Source organism: Anopheles funestus, chromosome 3RL (assembly GCF_943734845.2).
Source record: "Anopheles funestus chromosome 3RL, idAnoFuneDA-416_04, whole genome shotgun sequence".
Classification (NCBI taxonomy): Eukaryota; Metazoa; Arthropoda; class Insecta; order Diptera; family Culicidae; genus Anopheles; species Anopheles funestus.
The window spans coordinates 31,158,897-31,177,824 of NC_064599.1; the positions used below are offsets into that span (position 1 = coordinate 31,158,897).

General features: G+C 44.9%; 4 protein-coding genes across 5 annotated transcripts in view; 3 read left to right on the forward strand and 1 right to left on the reverse strand.

Moving 5' to 3' along the window:
• Nucleotides 1-18,928, forward strand: part of LOC125770927 (Down syndrome cell adhesion molecule-like protein Dscam2) — a 369,720-nt gene that overhangs the window by 118,077 nt on the left and 232,715 nt on the right. The window lies entirely within an intron of this gene.
• LOC125770953 (deformed epidermal autoregulatory factor 1) lies at nt 370-11,881 on the forward strand. Of its 2 annotated transcripts, none has more exons than XM_049441072.1 (5): nt 370-2,048; nt 6,833-7,520; nt 7,597-8,106; nt 8,683-8,918; nt 9,016-11,881. In XM_049441072.1, exons 1-5 carry the CDS (start codon nt 1,980-1,982, stop codon nt 9,184-9,186), a joined length of 1,674 nt encoding a protein of 557 aa, XP_049297029.1. In that variant the 5' UTR covers nt 370-1,979; the 3' UTR covers nt 9,187-11,881. The 2 variants fall into 2 exon arrangements, with proteins under 2 accessions (XP_049297029.1, XP_049297030.1); XM_049441073.1 differs by lacking the exon at nt 370-2,048 and adding an exon at nt 2,146-2,345.
• LOC125770929 (condensin complex subunit 3) lies at nt 11,711-17,088 on the reverse strand. Its single transcript, XM_049441018.1, has 3 exons — nt 15,890-17,088; nt 13,160-15,821; nt 11,711-13,087 (listed from the first exon to the last, which is right to left on the reverse strand). Exons 1-3 carry the CDS (start codon nt 16,846-16,848, stop codon nt 12,401-12,403), a joined length of 4,308 nt encoding a protein of 1,435 aa, XP_049296975.1. The 5' UTR covers nt 16,849-17,088; the 3' UTR covers nt 11,711-12,400.
• Nucleotides 17,295-18,122, forward strand: LOC125771038 (mitochondrial pyruvate carrier 2-like). The gene is made up of 3 exons (XM_049441224.1): nt 17,295-17,487; nt 17,590-17,630; nt 17,720-18,122. The coding sequence occupies exons 1-3, from the start codon at nt 17,403-17,405 to the stop codon at nt 17,948-17,950; spliced, it is 357 nt and encodes a 118-aa protein (XP_049297181.1). The 5' UTR covers nt 17,295-17,402; the 3' UTR covers nt 17,951-18,122.

Here is an 18,928-nt window from a genome sequence, read left to right on the forward strand (position 1 = left end):
AGAAGATAACAGATAATAACGTTCTGAAAGAACGGTTCCATCCCACGCGTAAGTATAGTTTTGCTAGATTTGAAACAAACGGCAACCAATTCGAAACGATACGGTAGATTTTCTACTCACATGAAATCCTATTTTTGCTTTACAAGCACGATTCAATTTATAATTATATTTTTTCCAAAATTAAGTGAAAATATACGACATGGGAAAAGAGTATAAAAGTAGGAACATTTCATGTATGGATTCATTCTACTTGTAAACGAAAACAGTAAATTTAATAAGGATTTGTCTGTAACATCGATTCATAACAAAATACATATCATATCGTCGTAATTGCTATCTTTAATGCGGAATTTTACAAAAACGAATATCTTACTGCACCCAACGTTTTTTTCTTTTGCGCCTAAAGCTAGGCAATAAATATTTAAATATTCGATTATTCGTTTTCAAAGTTGTCGGAACCCGATTATGCGTGGATGCAAATGTGGTTGTCATTTTTGACAGCTGCATCCAGACAGCTCTACTGTGCCGAATTGTTTGGGGGAAAAATACGAACTTACCAAACAATTGGGTCATATTTTGAAATAAGCTTACTTAAAATTGTTAAACGAAAGAACAATAGAACTGAATAAATAAAAAATAACATTTTAATGATAAAAGAAAACGATGAAAATAATTTACAAAAATATAACAACGAACCGTTGGTCGGGATCGACCATTGTGCAAAGTACGTTGTGTCCGCTGCCATCAATGTGTGTGTGTGTGTGTGCAATTATTACGTTTAGGGTGAAAAGGCGCAGGCAACAAACAGCAGCATTAGCGTAGCATTTGCGTTGACGGGTATCTGTACCACGGTGAATGGGAATGTAAAAACGCGTATTGTTCCGAAAAGTGATTGCTTCAAAGGTTGATAACCGTGTGTCTAGTGACCCGTGGCCATACTATCCCGATAAAGAACCGAGAATCCGTTTGTGCGTGCCCAACTCCCGGAATCTTTGCGTGTCGTTTGCGTGTGGTTTGACAAGTGGGATCGTTATTCAGGCGTCGTGCCTGCGATACTACGGGGCGCCCCCGAATCCCGTGATACTTTCCCGTGCAAAAAAACTTGGCTTGGCTGGTTGGCTCGCACCGGTGAAATGCCGTGAAGCGTCCGCTGCTTTGTAAAGCCTATACTCAGTTGGTGTTTTGTGCGGCGCACGATTGTCCACGCGCCAGCATCGGGTGAGAGCGGGCCGCCCGAAACGCACACGCACGCACATACACGCACACAGCCGTAGCACGGCACAGATCGGGAAACCAGAAAAACCGAATTTGTGTGTTGGAAATACCGCGCGCGCGTTCGCTCGCTCGCTCGCTCGCTCGTCGTCGTTGGCATTCGTAGATGCGCGATTATCGGTCGTCGGTTGGTCGATTCGGACGTTCGTCGCTCCCTCTGAGGGCGCAGCAAAACAACACATCTCGAACAGCGGATCCGCACCTGTACCCTGTTTGCTCCGGCCCTCGCGCAAACGGAACGGAAACCCTTTTTTGTTCCTACGCATACACATACGCACGCGCCCCAGCTAGCGAGAACTCCGCCAGGCGGCAGCAGCAGCAGCAGCAACAGCAGTTGGCAGGCAGGCGCACACTGAGGAGAAAACTCCAATATATCCCGTAGCCGTTGCCGTTACCGTCATCGTTGTCGTCGTCGTCGTCGTCTGTCGCTTTGTCCCCGTGGCATCACAGGATCAACGCCGAGGACGGAAACTAAATTCCGCTGAAAATATCGCCCGTCCGCTACCGTGTATAGGTCGTACAATCGTTCGGCCGACAGGCTCAGAGGCTTTCGGTTTCTGTCATCATCATCGTCGGTCGTCGGTAAGACCGAACGTACGCGGGCAGGCGGATTCGGCGACAGCATCCTTCGACAGCCTGACCGTCCTTTGCCGCCGCTGGTGTAATCCTAACCTTCGCTCCTGTCCCCACCGGAAAGACAGCCATCAATGGATTCGGAGATTCCGGAACTTTCGGACGAAGCCGAGGAACACGTCAAACTCGACAACGGTGAAGAGGTAATGTACAGATCAGTGCAGATGCTGCACCCGTGCAGTTGCATGCTACGTGCTATGAATACCCATCACTTGCTCCCCCACCTTCTTAGGGGGGGGGGGGGGGTAAGAAGTGCGATGGTAAAAAGTCGATAAACGTACGACAACAGTGCGTTGTTGTTTTGTTGGTACCTCAGTTGTGATGTTGATGCTATTTGACAGTTTGTGGTGTGTGAAAATTACGTTGTGAAAATAAGAATTGTGAACACATCCAGGAATGCTGAGGGCGCACTATGGAAACGTTTCCATACCGTGCAGTAGGTTAGTGCAAATGTGTCAGCTCACCCGAAAGCTCTCGAAAACAAAGCCAACTTAGGCCAAGATGTACCACAACCGTGTTGCAGTTTCCTGTGGACCGCTTTAAATCCTTTGCAGCTGAAAAGCTGTCATGGCGCTTGTATTGAATCTGGTTAACAACAAAAGCAGCCTCACGCAACCGAATGTCCAATTCCCGCTCGAACCCCACTGGTTCCGCGATTGCTTGACAACGGCAAGACAAAAACAACAACAACACACAAAAAAACCGACCGACCATGCCGCCCGATCGGGCGAGATCGATCGGACAGCACGGAGTTACCACGAACAGCGGGAAACGTCCGAATATGTCGGTCAAATCTCGGCCCCCCCTATTTGCCGCGTAGAGCATCAACAGCATAAGGGAACAAATGCGAGAAACGGCATACGAACAGCGCGTTTGTTGTGTGTCATTCGGTGTGTTGTGGCTGTGTGTTTGGTCCCGAGTCAGACACCGCACAAACACACGTGCACCAGCACACGCAATCCCTTTCCCTTTATATTCCGCTCGTGACACATCAGCAGCAATCGAACGCGCGGTCGTATCGTTATGCCGCGATCATCGTGCGTCCATCGTGTTTCCTATCGCGGTGTACCTTTTTTCCCGTGTTTTTTTTTTGGTGAGAAGGGAACGGCATCAAACATTTCCCAACTGGAACCGACAGTCGGCAATGGATTGCAGCAGCAAAGCGTTGGTCGGAACATACCAATTCTTGCCCCCTTTTTTTGTTGTTGTTGCATATTATCTCGTTCGAATGTAATCGGATGGGAGTAAGCAAAGTCTTCTGCCCTGTCCCGGACCTATTGCTCCTGTATCAACGAACTCTAGTAAATTGACATACCGAAATGCCAATTCGCATTTTGTTTGCCGTTAGGGCCAAGAGAAGCCAGATTGTAAAATTTGCGTGAAAACAAAGCTGTCCCAGAGCACAACCCCCTACAGCAGCCTGTAGGTTGCGCATGGATTGTATGTGTGTGCAATATGCGTGTGCGCACAAGGGAGTAAAATTTTCCAGCACTTGAAGTCATGCCTCCAGCAAATGGGGGGAACACTCACAAGTATTATCAAAAGTACCACAGTATAACACCTTGTCCCCAACACCTGCCGTTTTCCATCGACAGTGACGATAAACCACACTTAATGTACTTGATGCCCTGGATTCAAAGCAATGCCTTCTACAACAAGACAGTTGCAACAGTTGCTATGGCAATGGAGGATATTGTAGTGCATTATGCTTTTAAATGTCATTTTAGTTACTTTGCTGTGGTGTTTCAGTTCCCTTTTTTCACCTTGAACGATGAGCAAAAATTTGAAATGCATCTGGATTGGTGTTACTTATCATTTGGCATAAAGCTTCATCGTGGACTAGTTCCAAGTGTCGATAACAATATGAGCAAACACAAACTTTAGTATATTGGGAAGGTGTTCTAAAGCGCACGGAACACCGCAAGAAGTAGCTCCAGAATTGGATTGCTGTGTGAGAACAACTTTCAACGATCGAATTCTTTGGGCCATTGTGTGTCCCCGCTCTGTTCGCGTTCGCTGTCTGACGATGAATGGCACACCACAAGCAGCACAAAACCGCCCCGAGAACACAGCAAACGAAATGATGATGCAAAAAGGAAAACGATTGCAGCCGGTCGGCCGCATCTATACCGTGCCTTTCGGATGACTGATGATCGGTCTCTGTCGAAGATCTCGGGTCGAGTTCGCTGGATCATCGCGGCAACACGATACACGCGTGTTTCGTTGAGTGCGGATTCTGGAGCCCCCGTTTCGTACGTATGTTTGACGTTCGTTTCGGTTTTTGTTGTTTTGCCGCGACTCCCTCTGCTCTGCACGGCTGATGTTTCCCGTTTTCCTCCCGCCCGCCCCGGTGGGGACGGTTCCTGGTCGCACGCATCCACGTCGGTGTGGGCTTGGCCGTTCGGAAATGGTCGTGCAATGTGGTCGGGTCGGGTCGGTCGGATTTCGCGTTCTGTCTTTATGTTCGTTCCGTCCCGTTTTCGGGCGGCCGTCGGTGAGTTTGTTTACGTTGTTTTTTCTTCTTCTACTTTTTATTATCACGTTTCGGCGGTGGCCGTGTGCGTCCTCACCCTCATAATGCGTTAGCCGTTCGTTTCATCCCATCAACCCTCCAAAAATCGAAACTAACCCCGTGAATGGCGGATGTGCATAAAACTCGCTTCACGACGTATACGAAGACGATGGCACCTGTCCGATCGAAAACAGGCTGTGGCAGAGCTTTTTGACACGACCGTGTGTGAGTCTAAACCGAAAACGACAGCAACCGTTTGTGGCCTTCGGGGGCGCTAAAACATATTATGGAACACCCGAGACAAAAACCCCCGCCGTAGGAAGAAGGAGAGGGAATTTGCTGCCTGGTTATTCGGTTGTTGTATCCGTTCAATCGGCCGCAAAGACAACGTCACTTCGTCGTCGTCATCGTCGTCGCGTCCATGCGTTCATTCGGCTTTCAAGATATACCTTCCGTAATATATAAATATGGGTTCCAGCTGATCGCACGAAGAACGCGAACTCATCCTCCCAAAAAACGGGGAGGGGGGTTGTTCGGGCCACAGATTGCCCTCCGTGTACAGCAGTTTCGTCGTGCAAACACCGATAGCGAACATCTTCGCTTCAGTACGCACATGTGCACGTGGCTTGCGCCACAGACAACGTGTGGCCGTTTGTTTTTGCGTAAAGCGTATTCGCACCAAATAAGTCCACACACACGGTCACCGGCGGATGCGTGGTCGATGATCGTCCGTGAATCCTGATGCGGCGGTGCGTGACCACATCACAGCAAAGGTGTTAAAAGGTTAGATGCGACCGACGATGACGAAATCCAAGGAAGGTGAACGAAAGTGGAGCACATTTTGTGGGCACATTCAAGGATTGCCTTTGCCCATACGGTTTCGGATGCGCGTGTTCGAGATGCAGAGAATCACCGTTCAAGCGAAATGCGACAGCTATTTTCGTGGACGTATTCGTATTGCCTTCGATGGCAACGAGACACACAGATCGAGCGAAAGAGCGAGCCATCAAGCTGAAACTGAGCACTTTTACTATCGCTTTCATTTTTAACTCGTTCTCGATCGAGTACGAACATTCGGTTAAGTTTAGTTTTTTTGTTTTGTTTCTTCAACCACCATTGAAACCTTCCCCGTCCGGCGTGGCGGCGAAAGGCTAGACTACTTTCACTTCCAAGCATTTATCTTCCCTTAATCGGTGGCCCAATGCTATCCTGCACCGGGGGAGGGGCGGTAAGAGAAAGGGCGCTCGGAGTACACCGCAGGAGGAGGTTGAGGCATACATGCGCAGTGCTATAAGTTTCGTTCGAATTCGATTGAAATAGATATTGGACGCCAATATTGCTAGATCTACTCTTTTCCTCTGCTGCATATCATGTCCCATATCGATGCATTTGCATAGTAAAACAAAAGGCCATTACCATGTGCGAAAGCTGCTACAGCAGCTGCCGTGCAATAGTTCCGCTCCACCCAGCCGACCTGGTTGTGTCCAACGAAGTATTTTAAATTGTTCCAAACGCATCTCGAGTAGCGCAAAAATATGTTTCATTTAGGTAAAGAAAATTAATGATAAATCGAGTATTAATCACCACCATTAACCGAGTGTTAATTTTTATTTGCATCTGCAAATTTTCAACTTTCAAATTTAATCTTTACCAGATTTTTTAGTCATACGAAATATTAGCGCTCTTTTCCGTAAAATAAGTGCAATTAATCCATTTCACTTCGAAATAATGCTCATTTAAATTGCATTTATTTATTGACACAAACTTAACTGAATGAAAGTCAAGACAATTTTGCATAATTACATATTTTCATTATGATCAAATGATCTATTACATTCGTATTTATTTGAAAATTAGAAATAGCATCTATAAAGCCACTCCATGATGCTGGCTAATATAAAGGGGAAACAATCCGTTCAACACCTTCAGAATGTCTTCGGTTCAATAAGGATTTGTTTTATATTTTTCCTCAGTAGAGATTGACCTTCCACTGAACGCTTATAACCCGACCAGCCAAACCAACATGCTTTCTCGCTTTGGCAGGTTTGATTGTTCATAAGACAGAACGAGAAGGTATGTTGATATTGCTACCCGGGAAGTTCTTCGATGTTACCATTTTTAATACCAAATCTTAAACTATTGGTCACATTCACAAGTTAGTAAACTTGAAACGATTCCAGGCCAAAGGTTGTGTAATGTTTCGACATCAGCACTGAGCAGCAGAAACCAGAAAAGGTCCAGAAATCCAAATGACAAATTCTTTTCAAAACACACTTCTACGTTGACTTTGTTATATGATTGTGGCTTTAATTTGTTTCATTAAATTAATTTATTTATCAAACAGAATTAAACGCTCCCGCGAATACTCGCAGATCATTCGATTTATTAATGGCTTCTCATATTCTTCCTGCCCAGGTTGCATTACCTCCACGCACCCGGTTAGTTACCACCACCGACGTACAGCAGGGCAATACCGTAGTCCAGGTGCCGGTATCCCTCCCGGTCGGTACACTCATCGGTGGGGCCACCTTCAACGTACTCACCACGGAACAGATACAACACTTCAAGCCAATGATTTGCGTCGACAACAATGGTTTCGTCTCGAGCAGTACGGTGGTCGGCGATTTGGGCAATGAACTGAAACAGGCCCATATCGTTATCCAGCAACAAAGCTCATCCGACACGAACAACCAGCAGCAGGATGATTCAGGCCTGGTAGACAGCGGTCAATCACAGAACAATTCCCAGCAAAGCACACAGCAACAAACCACACAGGAGTACCGTGTCGAGGGTGGCAACAGTGCACTGGCGAACCATTTGGCCAACGTGGAGGTACTGCAGGTACGCTGCAAAACCACAACCGGTGAACTGTACAAAAGCCGGCTCGGTTCCGGTGGGCGGGGGAAATGCATCAAGCATAAGGACGGTTGGTACACGCCGAGCGAGTTCGAAAACATTTGTGGCCGTGGTTCGAGCAAAGACTGGAAGCGATCGATACGGTACGGTGGGCGTAGCTTGCAGACGCTCATTGACGAGGGTATCCTGACGCCGCACGCAACGAGCTGCACCTGTTCCGCCTGCTGTGACGACGAATCGGGAGAGAGTAAGTGGAGCTTTACAGAAGGAAATTGAAATCATTAAAAATGTTCTATTAAATTCTACATGTTTTTGTCTTCCAGCCGCTACCGGTCCCGTGCGACTATTCACACCTTACAAGCGCCGGCGACGAAATCAAAGTGAACATGAATCGCCCCAGCTGGACAAAAAGAAGCGCATCGTGGTGACGAGCGGTACGACTACGTCGGCCGGTGTTAACGCCACCAGCACCTCGGGCACGATTGTGAACAGTAACAATGCTACCAGCGCAAACAATGCCATCATTAATAGCAATAGTACCACGACCACAAACAATTCCGCCATAAATAATCAGCAGCAGGTAGCGGTACAGGCGGCCCAGGTTCATGCGGCAACACGGCAGCAGCTACATCAAGCGACCGCCACCATAAATGCAACGCCCATCATTACCAACAATACGAGCACGACAACGACCACCACGACCGTGAAGGTTGTCCAGCAGGAACAGCAGCAGGAGCTGCAGAATGAATTGATCACCACCAAAGAGGAACCGTGGCAAACGTTAACGGAGGGTATCGACTCAACGACGGAATTCGTGGACCAACAGACACAATGTAAGGCGCCTTGTTTTGGGGTTTGTTTTCCTTTGTAGTGTTCTTCAGTAGAAGCACGAGGACTCTTCTTGTGTTTGTCCCCCTAATGTATCCTTCAGGGCACCTGGACATCTTTACGGGATTAACTCATTAAACCTTTAAGGGATTTTAGGGACATCTAATCTAGTGTTGTGGTAGTTTATTCAAATCCATTTCGTCTAGAAAAACTGTTGCGTTACATGCCGAAAATTGTTTATGCTTGTTAATGCTCTGGAAGACTTGTGAGAGCTGCACTTGTAACATGGATTTAGTGTGAGATTGTTTTCATTTCATTCGTTTAGACCAGGGTTCGGTACACTTTTCACGATAGGGGTCAGTAAGTGAAAAATCCTTAATTTGTGTTTACCTTATACCTAAAAAGGAATGTTTGTAGATACAGGAATTATTAGGAATGAAGATTAAATCATAAAAACCAGTAATTAATATAATAAGAAAACACGATAAGGCTTCTACAGAAGTGATATAATTGAGCCAACAAACAAATGATTCACTAAACGAATATTAATATTTGGCATCTTTTTTTTTTGTATATTCCAGTATTAGCTGAAGCTAATTTACCATTCGAACGGATGAAATCATTCTGCACGCAGCTAACGAAAATGGTGCAAGAAATGCGGAAATGCATCGTGGAAACGCAAGAGATGCACAACCGCCAGCTGGAGTGTATGCAGCGGGAACGGGATGCCGCAATACTTACGGTGACGCAACTCGAACAGGAGCAAAGCATAAACAGTAACTGCATTCCGCCGGGATCGATACATGCAAACAAGAAGGTACGCGATGATGCCTTTCGTTTTTCGAGCGAATTTGTTAAACGATAGTTTATCACACCGCAATTCGTTTTTTCTCTCTCCATATTTCCTTCTCTAGTGCGCTAACTGTAACCGTGAAGCCTTGGCCGAATGTTCACTGTGCCGAAGGACACCCTACTGTTCAACGTTCTGTCAACGGAAAGACTGGATCACACATCAGAACGAGTGTGTCCGCAGTACGCAGGAACCTACGCACCAGATAATGCTAATAGTGGACGAAACGCAATAGCCTTTAATGTTCTAATCGGGCCTACCTGGACAGGTAAAGCAGCGGGATCGGCGTGTACAAGTCTAAAAGGATCGATCTTTGCTGGGTTCCGATGATGAACATAAAGGTGCTTACACACACACACACACCCCCACACCTATACATACATATGCAAAAACCTCACTAACCCAACGCAATACCATGACCCGATTAGTGTTGGATAGTTTGTTAACTAGTAAAATATTCCTATTCAAACATTTCGCTAGCTAGGAAACTATCTCGCACGATCGGGCGAGGAATACTTACTGTAATCGAAAGCGAGATTTAATCAGTGCACTGGCATCGGGTTTATTGGTTTTTGTTGGACCTTTTTTCGAGTCGTTTTTTTTTTGTTTCGATGTGATTTATTTTTCTCTATTTTGCGTTTTTGTTTTATTAAGTTTGCAATCAAAAGTTTGTGATGCCAGTGTACAAAAAAACAAAAAAGAAAAACAATTCATCTGACGAGAGCTTTCGCTATCTCGATAGCCTCGATAGGATGTTTTGTTAAGATGAATGAACTAAGACTTAAAAAAAACAACTTCTGCTCACCGTCGGGCATGATGAGACAAAGCAATGATAAACCCACTTTTTTTAATTCACGACTCTGTAGAAAACTGTAGGATACCTCCATCGAACGGTACACAACAGCTGAAATCGTGTCGTTTTTTGTGTGTAATCGTAAATTTCAATACCCCGAAACAAATGGAGGAGGAGAGAGAGAGAGGGAGAGAGTCAACAAGGAACAAATGTATAATAATTAGCGAGATGCTGTAAAGACCATATATTTAATAGTAATATTATTGTATTATTACACACATATGTTTTGTTACGTTAGATAAATTCAGATCAATCATAATGCGGATGTATATTTAAGTAGAAGAAGGTATCCTATGTTTAACCGTACGCCCCCAGATTACGTACAAGAATGTTTTATTTTGAAAATATTTCTACTTCGATTGTCCATCGGATGCGCGGTTTAGAAGATGGAAAGTGTGGAAAAAAAAACAAACAAAAAACAAACACACGATATCGTTCGTGCGTGTAAATTTGAAAGGTAATTTTAGAACTTAGACTTCTGGATAGGTAATTTTAATGTAAACCGGGAAGAAGACGTCCGGGGGTCCTGCAAAAAAAAGAAGCGGGCAAGGGAGAATGGTGATGATAAATGAAATGGAAAGAAGAAGAGTGCACAAGAAAATTGTATTAAATTTTGTTTCTGTCGTCGCTAATACTTCTCTTTAACCTATTTGGTGTTGTGTTCCGCACCGACCGGCGCGGAAGTACAGTGATCACAATGAAAAACTACAAAAAAAAGTTTCGTGAACAGAAAAGGTTTTTATGTGTTTGTTTGGAAAATGAATGAATAATTAAACAATCGTAAACTTTACTGCTTTTTCGTTATTATTGTCTTGTAGTATAAGTTTTTACCCTTTCTCCCGTATAGCTTTATAAGTTGTTACTTATCTTTTACGTTAGTTGCATGATTATTTTCTCTTTCTTTTCGATGTTTGTAGTTTGAAAGTTTTTGTTTCTTACGTTTGTAATTATTTTCCTTGTTTGTATACTAACTACTTGCTCATTGTTTTTTTATGCTTGTTTTTTAATGTTTTTTTTCAGAAGAAAAAAATACATACACCTATTCAGAGATGTTACGATACATTACGCTATAGTGAAAGATTTTCTTAAGCAACACAAAACATCTCTACCACAAACTTCCTTACTAGCATAAGAACAACGTAGGGTTAAATGAAGCAAAATGAACTGAATAATTAGAACGATACATGTTTTTTCCGTTTTCCCTGTTACACTCATTCATTCACTAATTGTACATGATGTGCATAGGAGTGTGAATGCTTTCCCCCAAAAGTAATGCCCAAGACCCCAGTTCTTTTCCTTAATGCTCAAGCATGCATGAGCTAAAGGAAAGGAATGACCAGGGTGAAATATAGTGAGTCAACGATATGCGGCAGTATGCAGATGTGTAATACCAAATCAATCATATTATTGAAATATTGATGTAATTATTCGTGCGATTTTTTCTTCCGCAATTACAGTGTAGTAGCGAATTAGTCCATTAGCCATAACGACCAAAAAAAAAAACGAATGACGATATTATTATAACTGTAGCTGCACAGTACCAATTGAATCGGTGGGTGCGTAACTGTTCATTAAAACTTTGTACAATTATTTCTACATTATTGGAAATTAATTAACTAACCACACACACTTCAAGAGAACGACTACACTGCAATGAGCGGAAAACGGATACTAATACATAAGTGATCGTTGTGTGAACGTTAAAAGGGTGATGAAAGCTAAGTAAAAATGCTTTTCTCCCCGTCTCTATGTGTCTGTGAAAAGGCATAAATGAGTACGATTTTCCTCTTTACCTGTTTTGTGCGTGCAATGATTCGAACTCGATTTTAGCGTACATTAAGCATCCATACTTACGTTTGAAAAGATTTACTTCTTGCAGCGTTCAACAAAACAGACGAGGGGTGTCTAGTGGTCGTGCGGCAAACGAAATTTTATACAATGAAATGCAATTATAGATGTGAATATTTGAATGTAGCGTGAAACATGAGCAGCAACATCGCATTAGCTAATTTAGATTTGCTGATGTCGTACAGAAAAAAAAGAGAAATAAACACCTAAACACCGTGAAGAATGTAAAGTCGCTTTCCGTTTGTGTTGATTAACGTTTCTTTTATGTATTGCAAAATCGAGAAATTTAAAAAATACATTCTTGTTTTCAGTAAAATACGAAACAATTCCCATAGCAAATTTCTGGATCTATTTTTACGTACAACATTTTTCATCACTGGTTGCAGACCACTGGACTCATTCAATTTGACAGTTAGATGATGAGAACAAGTGGTTCTACCATACTACTTTTGCTTTGCTTTGCGGAAAGATATTCGATAAAAGTAGTAGTTCATTAGTTTTACGAGCGGATATTAATAAGCGGATATTGGGAGATTAAAATAACGGTTCGATGTCCGGTACGTATACCCGATGTTTTGTCTTTGTGTGACGATTGCTCTATCCCAATGATACAGTTTTGCTCACGCCTTTTCGCCCTTTTTTCGTCATATTATAGTGAATATTTATAGAAAAATATATTATCAAGTAATGCATTCCACACGTATAAAAGTAATATCGTATCGACTGCATTCATGTATGAGCTATGGCATTACTTTTTCTCCGTTCGTGTCGCTTTTCGATTCGGTCGTCTCGGTGAGGTGGCTACCGTAGTTGGAGTTATTAATTCGCCTGAAACAAGCGTCCGACGTACGGCACTTAACGGTGTTAGTACGACAGCCGCACGCTTCAGTCGTATCGGGCTGGAAGTAGATACGCCACCACTACTCTCCGTACTACCGGAACTAGCCTTCCTGTTGCCGGATAATCTTGTCGAGCTTTGTTCGGACCGTTGTTCTCGCAACCGTTTGCTGCCCGACGGTGAACCACTTTGCTGACCGGTCGTCCCTCTGTCAATCGCACTCGCACGGGTAGACGCTCTAGTAGGAGTTTTATGCGTACTGGAAACGGCAGTAGCGGATACTATCGGGGAAGCAGCAGCAGCTGCGTCAGACTCGGAATTATTTTTTGACCGACGCGATTGTCTTGTGGTGTCAGCGCTGTTCGTGGGAGTTTTGCTCGATTGCGGCGTAGCTTTCGATGCCGATGTACGATGTGTAGGCGACTTCAGTTCGGACAGAGATTTACGCGTCATAACCTTACTGTTCATCAGCTCCAAGCGGGCAGTATTGCGTGTGGCACGTGGTAGCGTACTGGGAACCGCAATGTTTTTGCGCTCAACCAACGTTTTGGCCGCTACCTTGTTCAGCGGTCTTGCAGAACGATTGATGCGAATTAGCTACAAAATATAGGGAATTATTACATTTGTACGACATGCAATCGTGTAAATCGTTCAAAGTCTGCTACTTACCGTAGTGTTGGGCGATCCCTCGACAGCCTCACTATCCGATGATGATGAGGAGGACGATTTATTGCTCGTTGATTTATTACTACGATTCCTTGTCCTAACGGAGGACTTTGTCCTACGTTGCAACGATACATTCGCGTACGGTAGCTTCGTCGTTTGCTGTGTTTCAGGAATCTCATCCTCGGACGTGCTCGAAAAACCATGCTCTTCCGAACTTTGCGCATCGTTTGTGGCCGGAATTTCAAAATCATCCTCCAATGGTGCCGCTTCTTTCGATATGGCCACCTTGGGTGAGCTGATTGCCATTCTTACACGTGCGGATGCAGCTTGCATTTTGCGCAGTGTCGATGCATCGGGAACTTTGAACTTTCCATCGGCAGATAGCTCTTTCGCAGGCGAACACGGTAACAGAGACTGTCGCAGAGATCTGACACCCGAATCCACCATCCCAGCAGGAGCAGCATTGGTTTGAGTTTTTGCCGGAGAAGACATCATTGAGGCTGATGCTGGTGGTCCCTGCGTAGATTTCATCGGTGATGCAAGCAGATCCGTATCGGAATCTTCCTGAAGTATCGATTTGTTAATCTGTGGCCGTTGCTCAGAAGAACGTTCCGTGCTTTCGCTCTGCTCCTGCTCGAGTTCTTCTTCGTCGATTGGCGCATCGTTTCCATCTTCGTTCTCCTCCGATAGGGGTGTTTCCGTTCGATCTTCATTCGGTAGGATTTGCGCCGAAGAAAATGTGAGTGTGTCCCGAACTTTCCCCAGCATCATCTCACGGAACGTTGTCAAGTTTTTGATCGTCTTCACATCTAGGCTAGGTTCGTTCAAAATTTCACTCGCCGCATTCGCTAAATCGGTCCGTAGTCCCACATCATCCTTAATGTCCAGCACGAGCAGTTCTTTGCTTAGCAACTTTAGCAGATCTTTCAGCGTAATGTTATCTCGCATCACCCGCAAGAACGTCACCGCGATCGTGTTGTGCGGGTTAACGCCGGCATTGCAGAAGACAGGCCGCGTTGAGTCTATCACGAACTTGATCACCGATTCCGGCCGTACCTCGGCCAGTGGGCTCTCGCTCGATGCTTCCAGTACGTTGAACAGCGTGTTCAGCAATGCCTTCTGCATGACCTCCTGCCGGCGCTTCGCAATTAGGCGCTGAAAGAAGATGCCTAACATTTGCTGCATTTCCGGCTCGGTGGTTGGATTGAAGTAGCGTAGCAACAGCTTGGACATGATATCGGCCGAGGTGCAGCGGCCGCGCAAAATCAACCGACAGAACCCATCGATGATAGCCGAACAGATTGCATTGTCGTTGCACGTGTCCATGAAGTGGACGGACATCTTGTAAAACTCGTTCCCATTGCAGGACACACTGCTCGTCGACTCGTCGTGGTAGCTGGTGTTGTGTCGGCTAAACAATTGGCGCGAGTTTTTGTTCGTGCGCGAATCATCCTTGGCCGTGTCTTCGTTTTCGAGATCGAAGTACTCGAAACCGTACTTGTCGAGCAGTTCGAACACACACTCGAATGCCGTCTTCCACAGCCGCGATGAGGCAGTATTGAGGAACTGTTGGTACAGCAGCTGGAACGTTTCCTTGCTCAGTCCATCGTACAGCATGCTGAACGCGGTGGCAGTCCGCAATGCCCAGTTGCGCGTCGACAGCTGGCCGGACTGTACGTGGCGGCTTATAAACATCGGATACAGATTACACACCGGCGGTGTAAGGAAACGCACCGATCGGTTGTTGACGAGATAGAAGCATAACTGCAGACACTTCTCAATCGTGGCCTGTGTTAAGCGGCGCGGTTTTAGCATCGAGTCCCGAACCAGCAGTGTACTTCTGCAGGTGGTACCGGTATCATCATCGGTGCCAGTCGTAGCCAACGATATTTCCTGCACAAGCGGTTTCACCAGATTGGCGTACTCTTCATTGCACACGTTAACCTCCTCGTGCATGAGTTGGGCTCCGGCGTAATCCTTCTGCGCCGACAGTACACTTTCCTGCTCCTTTAGCTCCAGGATTCTCATGCGCAGTTCGGAAATCTTCAGCTGAGTCATCTTCATTTCGGGATGTTTCTCCAGGTAGGCATCGATCAGCTGACGGGAAGTGTCGGTAACATCCTGTCCCGATGGTTCCAGTATGGAGCTCACTAACTCCACGAAAAAGTTCAACCGTGTCTCCACGTCGGTGATTAGCTTCTCGAACGTTTCCATTATCTGTCGAACGTTCGCTTCGGACAGATTTTCATTGCAGACAATATGCGACAGCGCCAGCTTCAAATTTTCCCGCCCAAACTCATCGCCAAAGTCGTACATTAGCACTATTTCCAGCATGATCTGGAGGCTGCACTGCACGTACAGTTGCTGTAGTTTATCCACCGTTTCGGACTGACCAGGCGAGGACACTGAGTTGCTTATCGCGCTGCTATTAGCGGCCCTCATGAATGCGGCCACATTCGGGTTCGATATGAATGCTTTCAGGTACTCGCAAAACTTGCTCAGGTCGACCATATAACCGTCCAGCTCGTCGGGATCGGTGTTTTGCAGGTATTCCAGCATCGTTTGCCAACAGATCAGACGCTCGATGGTAAGTTCCTCCAGTGGTACTGTTTTGTTCTCTCCTTCAAACTTTAGCAAACTAACCATTTCTTCTATACCGTTTTTCCTGCAAAAGAAACACAATTATGCACATCCAATTTAAACATTTCCTCCCCGCCATGCGATGTATCTTACTTGAAAATTTCCATCAGAACCGTTTTGGCTGCCTTCCGGAACCGTTCCATTTCCTTCTCGTCCGAATCGAGCCTCAAAGCCTCAACAAATCTGACATAATCGCGCTGGTACGATTCAATCCACTGTGGAATCATGACGTTACACATCACATCGCGTACGGCCTCGGAGTGATCGTTGAGACCTTGCTCGAGGAATTTTAACCTTTGCTCGATCTTATACTGCCGTACCGGGTAGCTGCTCATCTGCATGTACGTGTGCCGACGCACACGCTCATCTGCGTCCCACAGTCGCTCCAGTATGTAAGGAATCAAGCGATAATTCCGTCCCAGGGAGGAGATGATTGCCTGCCGTACCTTCGGCGATGGATCCTTATCCAGATGGTACACGTATGCGCGCACTACGGGATCTTCCGGTGAACTCGGATCCTGTAAACGCTGCAGTGCCAATACGGCTTGTACCCGTACGTGCTGCGAAGCGTCGCGTATCCTCTCAAGCATGTAGCGCAGAATCTTATCGCAGATCGTATCGTCTAATGCCGCATCCGCACCTAACGCATTCAGGATCAAGTTTACAAGCTGACAAACCCGGAACCGTATCCGCTGTATGGCGCTGATCGTGGTAAGCAGCCAATCGAACATTGATGCCATAATCGGGTGCGTAACGGCTTGCCCACTGTACTCCGGATCAGCTACAAATTTGGCACAAAACTTAAGCACATTGTTTGCAAACGGGTTCGTTTCATCGTGTTCCATCTGCCACTTTATCACTTGGATGAGAGATTTCATAAACGAATCATGCTGCACGGTACCGTAAAGTTGCTTCAGCTGCTTCACCAGCTTAGCATGTATGGTTTCATTTTGCTGCGCATTTAGGACCGTCTGTATAACGACGGTTGAGAATTTCACTGTTTCTGCCGTATTATTCGTTGCCACTACCACTTTCCGTTTTCGTGGGGCCATTTTTACTTCAGCGAATATTAAACACAACAAAACAATACAACGCCGACCGAAGCTAAGCTGAAAAGCGACGCCTGACTGTTTGTTTGTGCGTCGATTGCTTTGTTTGACAGAAAATGCGTTGTCGGTTCAAATTTGATCGTTACGCCCAAGGTCTATTGAATGCACAGGTGTGATGTCAGTTGAAAAAAAACGGCTAGAAATGAAATGACGATTACGCTGTCCAATGCATATACAAGATGAACCACTGATTCATGCGATTTTCTCAGCAAATATTTCAACAACATATAAAGCCAAGGACGCCAATCTACCAGAACTATACAAATATAAAGTTTGTAAACAATAGCTATTTTGAAAACCCATACCTCAATAAACCTTGGTTGCGCTTGTTGAAATCGACTCCATTTGCAGCACTCAACTCGGAGTGAAAAACGGACGCGGCTGTTGTTTTGTTGGGGTGACTGTTTATGGTGTTGATAGCATATTTTTATTTCCTTTTATCAGCAGCTCGGTGCGAACGGTGCTAGTTCCCTATTCTACCTCGAATAATCCTGACCATGTCGAAGATTTACCATGGCGTCGTGAACGCGGCCGACAAATTTGTTCCTAACGCATTGCGGCCCCTCTGGAACCATGCGGCAGGTAATGCTTGTTGTTCCACTACCACGCAGTTTATATAACACTCGTTCGATTGTGTTGATTGTTGGCACTGTTAATTGAATTGCGCTTCCCTTTTCTCCACAGGACCGAAAACTGTGTTCTTCTGGGCACCCGTGTTCAAATGGGTTCGTATACGGGGCAGCAGTGTTTCAACTGTGCCACCAAACTGTGTGTGCTGTGCTGCCAAATTAATATTGTTCTCAATAATCTTTAGGGTTTGGTCGTAGCCGGATTGAGTGACCTTCGCCGTTCCCCAGATCAGCTGTCAATTTCGCAGTCTGCCTCACTGGCAGCGACCGGAATAATTTGGTCACGGTACTCTTTGGTAATCATTCCCAAAAATTGGGGCCTCTTTTCGGTGAATGTTTTCGTGGCCGGTACTCAGGTACTGCAATTGTATCGTGCCTGGGATTACTCCCGAAAGCAACCGAAAGTTGCCGAATAGAGCAACTTAGTGCAATCCTTCTTGTCTCTTAACTTTCAAAGTAAAACAAAAAAACGAAGCAGTTTTTATGAAAAACTGCGAATTTTGTAACCTCCTTCACAAACTGTACAGTGCAAAGTCGATGTAAATTATATCAGAACGTGTACAGTATAAATATATGCACAAAAGATAATGCGTACTTGAGTTGGAATGGTTCGTTTCAAGCGAAAGAAAACCAATGTGATGTATTATAATTTTGAGTTCTGTTGGAAATTTCACTGACTTGAGCTAAGAGTATTTTTGGATTCCCTGATTTGATTTTCTTCAGGTGAAGTAATACAACAATTTATATACACATTTATGCCATTTAATCTTATTAGCCTGCTAAAGGAGTCGCCTAGTCTTTTCAGCTACAAACCACGCACAATACTTCAACGTCATGTTCTTGTCATTGCAACGACCTTTTGAGTAATTTCTTGCCATAATTTAGCTTACTTATTTTTAAAGCTGGAAAGTCATCTTGGGTACCGTAACACAAGCTATTTAGAAAGCTCCTCCATGATGACCAGAAGTAAATTTGGACCAATTATGATTCTCTTTGTCAATACCTCTGTTCTTTCACGAATAGAATGTCAAAAAACCTACCGAGCATCTTCCTCTCGATTAATAGTTCGTTCATTTTTTGTAGGAAGTCCAATCGTTTGAGGAGTATTGGACAAACATTCATAAGAATTCATGGAAATTCCTTGGAACTTCACGGAAGTTCCAAGCTTTAAAAGATTATTAAAAGAGTATTAAAGCATTTACAGAGAGTTTTCCAACATACGTTTTGCACGGATTTGCAGTACCTTTCCACTGTAACTTTCTGCTGTTATCAGTGTTCCATTCAGTGAAATCCGTTTAATAATGAGTACGCCAAATTTATTGCTTAATCTAAAGGAAATATCCTAAGCAGTGGCGAATCAAGCATGTTGGAGATTTTAAGCCAAATCTCTAGGA

Bases quoted from the DNA above. Each gene is read 5' to 3' on its own strand.
- LOC125771038 (XM_049441224.1), top strand. From the start codon at position 17,403: ATGTCGAAGATTTACCATGGCGTCGTGAACGCGGCCGACAAATTTGTT. The intron at 17,488-17,589 runs GTAATGCTTGTT...TTTTCTCCACAG, and splicing joins CCTCTGGAACCATGCGGCAG to GACCGAAAACTGTGTTCTTC. The intron at 17,631-17,719 runs GTTCGTATACGG...AATAATCTTTAG, and splicing joins GGGCACCCGTGTTCAAATGG to GGTTTGGTCGTAGCCGGATT.
- LOC125770929 (XM_049441018.1), bottom strand. From the start codon at position 16,848: ATGGCCCCACGAAAACGGAAAGTGGTAGTGGCAACGAATAATACGGCA. The intron at 15,822-15,889 runs GTAAGATACATC...TTTCTTTTGCAG, and splicing joins GTTCTGATGGAAATTTTCAA to GAAAAACGGTATAGAAGAAA. The intron at 13,088-13,159 runs GTAAGTAGCAGA...TATATTTTGTAG, and splicing joins AGGGATCGCCCAACACTACG to CTAATTCGCATCAATCGTTC.
- LOC125770953 (XM_049441072.1), top strand. From the start codon at position 1,980: ATGGATTCGGAGATTCCGGAACTTTCGGACGAAGCCGAGGAACACGTC. The intron at 7,521-7,596 runs GTAAGTGGAGCT...TTTGTCTTCCAG, and splicing joins TGACGACGAATCGGGAGAGA to CCGCTACCGGTCCCGTGCGA. The intron at 8,919-9,015 runs GTACGCGATGAT...TTCCTTCTCTAG, and splicing joins CGATACATGCAAACAAGAAG to TGCGCTAACTGTAACCGTGA.